We start from the raw sequence: 10,689 nt of genomic DNA on the forward strand, positions 1-10,689 counted from the left end.
GGGATTAGTGAAGTTAAGATTACAGGTCAAATGTTCTGAACTCTCACACAACATAATATGAATGCTGAGTTAGTGACATTATTGTAAAGTGCAGACATTTTAATTATAGTGATCTGGATTTCTCTTGTACTTCAAACTAGTTGTCTACCTGGGAACAGAAGCATTGGGAAGATTTCCCCCAGCATAAGCCAGTCCTGACACATTCACACATTATTAAACTGTACTTTTGACATGTGCATCAGGTTTAAATTCAAGCCGATTTCTGGCCACGTTAGTGAAAACTGGTAGTATAATTTGCTTTTGCTTTGAGACAGAACATATAAGAAAATAGCTGAGGATAGTTCTGCTTTTGTTGGTTCATAATTTTAATAAGGGGAATTTCCCCTGATTCCTCTTGCAAAAGGATGTGGAAAAAAAAAAGAACAATCCTAACTCAGTCCACATGCTAAAGATGGCCTAATCCACTTTGGGCAGAGTTCCAGCCACTATATTAATCCAATAGTTCAATTAACTATTATAATGATAATGTCATTTTGGGCTTATGATTAAAATATTCCCCATCCCACTCCCACCCCCCCTAAAAAAAGACAAGGCACAACTAAATAACATCTGCACCAGGTAGCAGTCAATATGCTAAAAGAGGGGGACCAAATCAATCTCAACTTTTCTTTAGATTCTAATGTCTTCAAGTCTGCTCTTCTCTCCAGTTGTTTTCAAATCAGTTTAATTCAGGATTCCTTTTTCTTTCTACACAACTAAATTTAGAGGCATGATTTCATATTTTAGGAAGACTTTACTCAAGAGAGGTTTGTTGCCCTTGCTTTCATTCGTCTTTCAAGGGTTCAATCCAATTACTATTTCGTCAGTGGTGGGATTCAAATTTTTTTACTACTGGTTCTGTGGGCGTGATTTGCTGGATGTGGCATGGCTTGGTGGGCGTGGCAGGGGAAGGGATACAGCAAAATCTCTATTCCCTCCCCGTCCCCACTCCTGGGGGAAGGATACTGCAAAATCTTCATCCCCTCCCCACCCCACTAACCTGCTTTCCAGTTCTGTTCTCCTGTGCAAGGCAACAAAAGAAGATCCAGTCGATCAACTGGGACTCGGGAGGCAGAGAATAGATTGGGGGCGGGTCCAGTAAGAGGTGATATTTGCTGGTTTTCCAAACTACTCAAAATTTGCACTACCTGCCAAACTACCTGTCAGAACCTACTGAATACCACTTCTGTATTTCGTGCCTCAAAATAAATGGTGATTTAATTCATGGTATCACGTCTGTCGTGTCCATCGCAAGGAAGGAGACTCGGAGCCAGTGACTTGGTTCAGCTCATTTATTAGATCTCCGAGATCGGCTCAGCTCGAAAAGGAAAAGCGGCGGCTTTATTCTTTGCCGCGGCGGCGCTGCCAATGACACGCTTTGAATCTCCCGCGATTAGTTTCCACCAATCGCGGAAGATTGGGCGGGCCAATCAGCGCGGCTCGCTCGGCCAATCAGCTCGCCGCGCCTTGACCAATCACGCGCGGCGTTTACGAGTATGTAAATGACTGTACAGAACAACGTCCTTTCAAGAAAACAGATTTGGACTCTGGGCATGTCAAAGTAGACCACAACTACTTCTTAATAAGTTAGAAAAATGTGGGACAGCATCACCACCAGATGGATTCATAACTGGCTGACAAACCACATCAATGTGTAGCCCTTAATGGAAGTAGTACATCTACATGGAAGGATGTAAGCCGTGGGATATCCCAAGGTTCTTTCTTGGGCTCAGTATTGTTCAATATCTTCATAAATAATTTAGATGAGAGAACAGAAGGGAAACTCATCAAATTTACAGATGACACTAAGCTGGAAGGAATAGCCAAAACCCCAGAAGACAGACTGACGGATCCAGAAGAGACTTGAACACCAGGCCATATCTAACAAAATGAAATTCAATGGTGAGAAAAATTAAAGTTTTGTGCTTAGGCAAGAAAATCATGTGAAGTGTTAGTACCAATTTATGTTGACATTTTAGAAAGAGTGCAGAGAAGAGCAACAAAGATGAGTAGGGGGCTGGAGGCTAAAACGTATGAAGAATGGTTGCAGGAATTGGGTATGTTTAGTCTAGTGAAAAGAAAGACCATGGATGACATGATAGCAGTGTTGCAATATTTGAAGGGATGACACAAAGAAGAGGGGATCAGTCTATTTACTGAAGCACCAGAAGGCAGGACAAGAAGTAATGGATGCAAATTAATCAAGGAGAGAAGCAAACTAGACCTAAGGAGAAATTTCAGTGACAATTAGGATAATTAACCAGTGGAACAGCTTGCCTTCAGAAATTGTGGGTGCTCCATCACTGGAGGTTTTCAAGCAGAGGCTGGACAGCCACTTGTCTGAAATGGTATACAGTTTCCTGCTTGTGCAGGTGATTGGATTAGAAGACCTCCAAGTTTCCTTCCAATTCTGTTGTTCTGTTATTTTGTTATTTTCCTCAGTTGCAGCAGGTTGCACCCCAAACAGTCTGGGACACATATGTCAAGAGGTAGGAAAATGGGAAATTGGAAGTTCCCCTGGTATTCCCAAGGGAAAAGTTTGTTAAACGCCTGAGACAGTATGCCTGTCCCAGTGGGAAATGAAGAAATCTGTGCAGAGAACAGGAAATGGGCTAAGCTTGGGAAAGAGGCTGGTAACCTAATTTGGCCAAACAAATTTGGCCACTTTCAATTGAATTATAAAAAAAAAAAACACAGATTTTTTTTAAAAAAGGAACTCTGATATTTCTCTTCTTCTGTGTATTTTGCAGTCACTGTGCAGGTATGATGGGATAAAAATATTTTAACTTAACCAAAGATCTACAAGGAAAATGCCTGGCTACGGCGTGTAAAATTTAAGAGCTCTAATTTTCCTTTCTTTCTTCAGGCATGTAAGGGTATTAAAGTTTTTTTGTGTTCTTGAGGTAAAAAATGATGTGTCAAGATGGGCTAATTATACAGTTAATAGCTGATCTATAGGGGGAAAGCCCCCCCCCCCCAAAAAAGCAATGTATTTCCCTGTTCCATCATTTTATCTGGCCAAGATTGACCAAATAAATAGCTTGGAGGCTGAGAAAAGGGGGAGGGGGAACATATCAAAGGGCTTTTAACTTCCAACTTCCTTTCTTTTTCTTTTTTTCCTTCTTCTTTCCTTCCTCTTTCTCTCTCTCTCTCCCTCTTTCTTAACTGCCTGCTTACCTACCTACTCTCCAGGTATGAAATTGCCTAAGCCAAGGGCCTTCAAACTTAAAAGTTTAAGACTTGTGGACTTCAACTCCCAGAATTCCTGAGCTAACTATGACTGGAGGAGGAATTCTGGGGAGCTGAGGTCCAAAAGTCTTTAAAGCTGTCAAGTTTGAAGACCCCTAAGCAACCCTGAGCTATAACTGGTGTTTTAAGTGGTCTTTTCCCTCTTATTCCGACTCAGCTACCTACCCTTATCGAGAGGAGAATGACGCAGAGTTACGGTTTCTGGAAGCTAATTTCCAGAAAAGCAAGCCATGAATCAGACTTTTATAACTTTAAACCTTCCAGAAGGTCATCTAGCTTACAGACAACTTCTTTCTTTTTCTTCTTTTTTTTCTTTCTGATGAAACGACTTCTTTTCTTGCAACGTGCGGCGGAAGCTTCCTTGTTTCCCCCCTCCCCCAGCCCGGCCGCCCGTTTCCTCACTCGCCGATCCTGATGCAACCTTCGCGATCGCTTACAGTACACGAACAGTAAGGCTTGGGAGCCCAGGAGGCGCTAGGACCCGGCGGGAATCCCCGCCTCTGCTGAAAAACCTGGTCCTGCAAAATCCCCCGACCCGCAAAGCGGGAGAGATAAAAGTCCCGTGAGCATTCGTGCCACGATCCCCGCCTTCTCCCAGGGAACAGCCAGCCCCACCAAGGGTCGTGGGAACGCGCCTGGCCCATTCTCATTGTGAAATGAAATTCAATGTGGAGAAAAGTACACTTTTCCTACACTCAGGCAAGAAAAACCAAAAGTACACCTACAGACTGGGTGAAACCAGGCGCAATAGCAGTAACTGTGAGGGGGATCTTGGAGTCTTAGTGGACAACCAGCTAAATAGGAGCCAGCAGTGTGCAGCAGCTGCCAAAAAAGCTAATGCAATCCTAAATTGTATTAACAGAGGGATACAATCAAGATCAAGGGAGGTACTAATACCACTCTATAAAGCCTTAGTAAGACCACACCTAGAGTACTGCATCCAGTTTTGGTCACCACATTATAAAAAAGATGTTGAGACTCTAGAAAAAGTACAGAGAAGAGCAACCAGGATGATGAGGGGATTGGAGACTAAAACATACAACGAACAGTTGCAGGAACTGGGCTTGGCTAGTCTAGTGAAGAGAAGGACCAGGGGAGACATGATAGCAGTCTTGCAATATTTGAGGGGCTGCCACAGGGAAGAGGGGGTCAAGCTATTTTCCAAACCACCTGAAGGCCAGACAAGGAATAATGGATGGAAACTGAACAAGGAGAGATTTAACCTGGAAATAAGGAGAAATTTTCTGACAATGAGAGCAATCAACCAATGGAACAGCTTGCCCTCGGAAGTTGTGGGAGCGCCATCACTTGAGACTTTCAAGAAGAGATTGGACTGCCATTTGTCAGAAATAGTGTAGGGTCTCCTGCTTGGGTGGGGGTTGGACTAGATGACCTACAAGGTCCCTTCCAACTCTGATTATCTGTCTGTTAAATCCATCCCGCAGCCTGAATCCTGGTTGGGGTGACGGACACGCTTCTATGACATTGGGGCCTGTCCAGGAAAGGGAATTGGGAGCAGATCATGGGCAAAAGCAAACCATTTGAACTAGATGGGGATGCTGGATCTTTCCAGGCATGCCTTTTATTTTTAAAGTCTTTTTATTTATTTATTTATTTTGGACAAATGCAATGCTCGGGCTCCGCTTAAGGGCAACTGTTGCTCCACTTGAGATCAGTAGCGAGTCTTTTGACACAATTTAACTCAAGGGTCTTCAAACTTGGCAAGTTTAAGACTTGTGGACTTCAACTCCCAGAATTCCCGAGCTAACAAGACTGGAGGAGGAATTCTGGGAGTTGAAATCCACAAGTCTTAAAACTGTCAAGTTTGAAGACCCCTGGTTTAGCTCCTCCCCCCTCCCCCAATTCTGACTTTCTCCACGCTGCTCCTGGCGTTTCCACTTTAAAAAGAGAGAGGGATTAATTGTATTAAGGTTTGACCTCCCGATCCTTACTTAAGCGCGGAAAAAGGTTCGAGGCGTCCAAAGATTTAAGCAAGGGTCTTCAAACTTGGCAACTTTTTAAGACTTGTGGATTTCAACTCCCAGAATTCCTCCTCCAGTCATGTTAGCTTGAGGAATTCTGGGAGTTGAAGTCCACAAGTTTTCAACTTGCCAAGTTTGAAGACCCTTGAATTTTAAGCATAAAATAATATTTGAGAAATCCAGGATCAGAGGAAAAAAATCGGAGGAGGGGAGGGGCAGAAAGAGGGTGAGTGCTGTCTAATCACTACATACAACACGAATACACGCAGTGAGTGGGGACATTTGGCTGTGAATCGTGGGCGTCCACGGGAAGTTGGAAACAAACCCTAATTGATTTAGGGTTTCTCTAGCCCCCCCCCAAAAAAAAAAAAAGATTAGCACAAACAAAAGATCACTTGGTAAGCCTGGATAGTCGTGGCTTCTGAATGCATCCCAGATCGGTTCACTCTTTGAACCAAAGGACCTGGGCTTGTCTCTGACCTGGGAATCCCATGAAGCCTGTATAATAAGAAGCCTGTTTATTAGATTTCATATCTAAGAATGGTGCTGGCTTGAGCATCAACTCCCTTGAGCCCATATTAAGATCTTAGCCCGTATTAAGATCCATTAAAAGGAAAGGAAAGGGACCAGTGGTGGGATTCCAAATTTTTTACTATCCGTTCTATGGGCGTGGCTTAGCGAGTGTGAACTTGATGGGTGTGGCAGGGGAAGGATACTGTAAAATCTCCATTTCCACCCCACTCCTGGGGGAAGGATACTGCAAAATCCCCATTCCCTCCCCCACCCCACTAACCTGCTTTCCAGCTCTGTTCTCCTGTGCAGGGCAACAAAAGAAGACCCAGCTGATCAGCTGGGACTCAGGAGGCAGAGAATAGATGGGGGTGGGGCCAGTCAGAGGTGGTATTTGCTGGTTCTCCGAACTACTCAGAATTTCCGCTACCGGTTCTCCAGAACTGGTCAGAACCTGCTGAATACCACTTCTGGGAAAGACCCTCAGGGGTCCGCAAACTTCATTTAGTGTCCATTTGAAATTACAAAGGCACTGAAAAAAAGGGACTTTTAAGACCATTTTTCATACTTATGACCACCAGCTATGTTATGCTGGCTGGAGAATTCTGGGAGTTGAAGTCCACAAGTCTTAAAGTTGCCAAGCTTGCTTTTCAGAGGAGCCATACATACCCCGTAAATTTAAGTTTTACAGCCCTGATAACTTTGCAAAAACTAACTAACTAACTAACTAAAGAGTAAATGTACAGCTCGGTTTTGGCTGGGCTGGATTTCCCCGGGATCTGCTCGCCAAACCCCACAATCTTGGCTCCATCAATTAGCACAGAAAGCGGGGAACGAGCCGGCCTCCCCTGGCTGACTTGAGGGGGGGGGGTGTGGTTGTCCGCGTCCCACTGCGAAGTCCCAGCTAAGTTCCACGCTGCTTGGCATGGAAAGCAAAGGTTGCGTTCAGAAAAGCAGGAAAACTCGGGTTTTCTAGCCTCCCGGAGCAGAGGGTTCAAACCAACGGGCGGGGGGGGAGGGAAACAGAGCAACCCTCCCTCCCCCCTTCCTATTGTTTCACAGTCTCCGGGCCTCCCCCCACGCTCTGCCTCACATACACCCCCCCTCCGACACCCGTCCGGCACGAAAAAGAGGCGTGTCCCGCTCTGCTGTCACCGGGCAGGAGAGAACGTTGCGAACGTGCAGTCGCTCGCCATTGGCGCAGCCCGTCCTCCCGGCCGGCCAGTCAGCGACGAGCAGAAAGGGGTGAGCGTGGGCAAAGGGCGGGGCTTCCCCCTTGACCTGACTATTTAAAGGCGGAACCGGGGGGCTGGGAGCGCAGTGCCAAGAAAAGGGCAAAGAGGTGGCGGGGAGGGAAAGGAGAAGCGGTAGGCGGACAGGAGAGACGCGGAGCTTTGGCTCGTCGAGCCTTTTGTTGTTGAAGACGCCGTGGGGCGGTTCAAGGCTTTCTGCCGCTAGCTCCGAGAAGCTTGCGGGGTTGGGGCGTCCCGCAAGCTGGTAAGCACCTCTTTTGGGCAGGGGGCGGGAAGAGAGAGAGAGAGAGGCGAGCGGTGGTCTCTGGTGTTCCTGCCCCGCCGCTGCAAGAGGTGACTCGGTGGAAGTTAATGGTCCTTTCTTCTCTTCCTCCTCCTCCTCCTCCTCCTCCAGAGTCGTTTCTCCGGCCGCCGATTCTAGCCGCCGCCGCCTCCTCCAACCTGCAAGCCCGGCGGCGCTCCGTCGAGGAGGAAGAAAAAGAAGAAGATGCCGGTGTCTTGGGACGGCTTCCCTTCGTTGCCTCCCATTCCGGAGCAGAGAGAGAACCCGGCGCCGCCTGCCTTTGCCTGGGAGAAGAGAGCCTACCAAGAAGCGGCAAGCGGCCGGACCGCCAGGCTGGAGAACTCCGATTGCGAGTCCCTGGATAGCAGTTTGAGCTCCGAAGGAGGAGGTGAGAGGCGGCTGGCGCGTCCTTTTCTATATAGAGCGCCTTTCCCGGTAGGGGAAGCTTGGGACTACAACGCCCATCGTGCTGGACGAATAGGTTGAAGTTAAGAGAGAGATCGCTTTGGAAACATATTGAGTTGGTTTTTGTTTTTGTTTTATTCCCACCGATCCGAAACCCAACTTTTGTTCACTCAGCACGATGGGAGTTGTAGTCCCACCTGCCCTTTAGAAGGGACTAAGGAGAAGTGTCCAAACTTGGCCCACGTTAAGACTTGTGGACTTCAACTCCCAGAATTCCTCCTCCAATCGGGTTAGCATGAGGAATTATGGGAGTTGAAGTCCACTAGTCTTAAACTTGCCAAGTTTGAAGAACCTTGAATTTTAAGCATAAAATAATAGAGAAATCCAGGATCAGAGGAAAAAAATGGGAGGAGGTGGTGAGGGAGAAAGAATGAGCTAGTGTCTTAATTGCTACACACAACACGAATACACGCAGTGAGTGGGGACATTTGGCTGTGAATTGTGGGCGTCCACTGTAAGTTGGAAACAAACCTTAATCGATTTAGGGTTTCTCTAGCCCCCCCAAAAAAAGTTAGCACAAACAAAGGATCACTTGGTAAGCCTGGATAGTCATGGCTGTAGCGCTACTGTTTTGGAGAGTCTTCATGAGGAAGGCAGATCCTGAGGCGCCTTCACCTTTTAGGCTTTCTGCTGTCTGGCTTTTGGAGAGATCTCTTTAAGCTTCAGCTGAAACAGGGGATCCCTGGAGTTGGTTGGCTCTGGGCTTGCACTTATTGGGAGTTGAATTCTCTTTGTTGGAGGGGGAAGAAGGGAGTGTTTTGTTTTTGTGTATTTTTTTCTTTGCCTGTACATCATGGGCTGCTTTGATTGGGTTTTCTAGACGCCCAGGAATACCTGGATGAGGTCTCCTTGCCCGACTTCGATTTGCTGAACGATCCCGAGGATGAGCTCTTGTGCGCCAACCTCATGAAGCTCATCCAGGTCACCCTGAACAAAGCCAAGCTCTACTCCAACCGTCCCTCCCACCTCTGCATGCCCAACGAGCTGGTCACCCAAGTGAGCAAGGAGCTGCTTCACCTGGCTTACAGAGAGCCCTGTGGCTTGAGGGGAGCCCTCATCGACCTGTGCGTGGAACAAGGGAAGGTGTGCCACAGCGTGGAGCAGATTGCTGTGGACCCCAGCCTGGTGCCTACTTTCCAGCTGATGCTTGTGTTAAGACTGGATTCCCGCCTGTGGCCGAAAATCCAAGGACTTTTTAGCTCCGGTTCTGCTTTCTCGCCGGGCTTCAGTCAGTCCCTGAAGCTCAGCACTGGCTTTAGAGTCATCAAAAAGAAGTTGTATAGTTCTGAACAATTGCTCATAGAGGAATGTTGAAAGTAGCCTCTTCCTCTTTGGTTGAACCAACTGAGCATTTACTCATTACGTTGGGGCCATTCCCAGCCCAAAGTGGGGGAGGTATGTTACTTAAAAGGGCTATGGAACATAAGCTGATTTTTCAAGAAGTGGTTATCCCTCTGAAGCCACAGTAGGTTAGATTAGATGGAAGTTTGATTTGCAGCGATAGTGGGAGATAGTCCGCAGAGAAGGCAGAAGGCAACATTCGACTGTAAGAACAGCACTGTGCTACTTAATTCTGACCAGCAACAAAGCTCACTCCTATGTAGTAGGCCTGGATTACACTATGCTAGCTTTAAAAAGTCCTTGTCTGCCAATGGGATGACTTTCTCTTACTGATTTAGCAGTATTTTTTTTTTCCTGACAGCTGATAACTTTACAGCAGCGGGGCTGCTGCCGCTAAAGATAGATGAAGGTTGCCTTTTTTTCCCTGTTAAGCTTAAAAAAAACAAAAACAAATGGGAAGAAAAAAAAGTAGATAGTAATCAATGGATGTCTGGTGAAAAGTTGCGGGGTGTGTTAATAAGTGTTCAGGTCTAAAAGGACCAAGCATGTGTAACATTGATACAAGATGAATGTGAAGCCGTTCCACTACTGACACTTGGGCAGCTAAAATGAGGCAGCTAAATATACAGTTCTGGCTGAATTGGGGGGAGGGGGGTTTAATCCACTGAGAGCACCACTGTGCAACTCCCTTTCTTTTTTTTGTGTGAATGAGACCAGTGGGAGGAATAGGGCAGCAGTGGAGTGGGCCCTGTCCATGCTTAGAAATCCTAGGGGTGTGTACGTCTTAATGCTAAGAAGTTGCGATGGGGGCAGGACCCCTCGCAGGCGGTCTCTGGTGCTTCCATTGGTTACTGTTTCACGTGAAATACACTTGATGTTCAAGGTTTTTCTATGCAACTTGGTTTTTTACTTTCCTGATGATAAAGATGGTTTTTGTAATAACTTGGCGTCTGTTCTTGTTTTTATTGGCTAATTTATAAGCAGTTGGGGAGGGAAGAGAACTGCCAAGTGAGAGGATCTTGCCCAGCTTAAAGGAGCCCCATGTGCTGGTTTCTTTCCGTGTTCACCATAATAGAAGTTGGCACTAAAAGATGGAGGCCATATAACACTATTAAGCTATTGGCTGTTCTTTTTTTCCTTCCTAACTTATATGATGCACTCCCATGAGGTCTAGGCAATAGAAGCTGATGTGATTAAGTTTCAGATCACTAAGAAAACACACAATTTTTCTGCTCAATGGGACTAAATTTCAGTTTCCAAACTCCCTGTGGAAACCATGTAAGATAAGGTATTTCCCCTTTTCCTTCCAATCGTGATTGTTCTGGAGGAGGTTGCCAAAAACCACTTGACTGGAGTTAAAGTCTAGAAGCTTAGACTGAAATATGTTTGGCTGTTTGTCACATTTCCATGTTGGCATCACTCCAGGAAACTTACTTAAACTTTTTTTTTTTTTTTTGGCTTACAAAATATTCCAGAAATGAGCAATGAGACCTATTACATGCAACGCAGACTTCAACCTTAGGTGGTCTTCCTGGGGAAAACATTAATCACAATGGAGAATAGAGCT

At 46.1% G+C, this 10,689-nt stretch overlaps 1 protein-coding gene across 1 annotated transcript; it reads left to right on the forward strand.

Annotated features, from left to right (window-relative positions):
- The first annotated feature begins 7,097 nt into the window (after positions 1-7,097).
- DDIT4 (DNA damage inducible transcript 4) lies at positions 7,098-10,064 on the forward strand. Its single transcript, XM_026681232.2, has 3 exons — positions 7,098-7,277; positions 7,428-7,704; positions 8,602-10,064. The coding sequence occupies exons 2-3, from the start codon at positions 7,521-7,523 to the stop codon at positions 9,093-9,095; spliced, it is 678 nt and encodes a 225-aa protein (XP_026537017.1). The 5' UTR covers positions 7,098-7,277; positions 7,428-7,520; the 3' UTR covers positions 9,096-10,064.
- The last annotated feature ends 625 nt before the right edge of the window (positions 10,065-10,689 follow it).

The sequence above is a fragment of the Notechis scutatus genome, chromosome 4, assembly GCF_049901735.1.
Source record: "Notechis scutatus isolate UNSWTSFEM ecotype Mainland chromosome 4, rNotScu1.2, whole genome shotgun sequence".
In the NCBI taxonomy this organism is placed as follows: domain Eukaryota; kingdom Metazoa; phylum Chordata; class Lepidosauria; order Squamata; family Elapidae; genus Notechis; species Notechis scutatus.

What these genes read in the sequence shown, in the direction of transcription:
- DDIT4 (XM_026681232.2), top strand. Translation starts at nt 7,521, where the DNA reads ATGCCGGTGTCTTGGGACGGCTTCCCTTCGTTGCCTCCCATTCCGGAG. An exon ending in TTTGAGCTCCGAAGGAGGAG is followed by an intron (nt 7,705 to 8,601) that starts GTGAGAGGCGGC and finishes TGGGTTTTCTAG; the next exon opens with ACGCCCAGGAATACCTGGAT.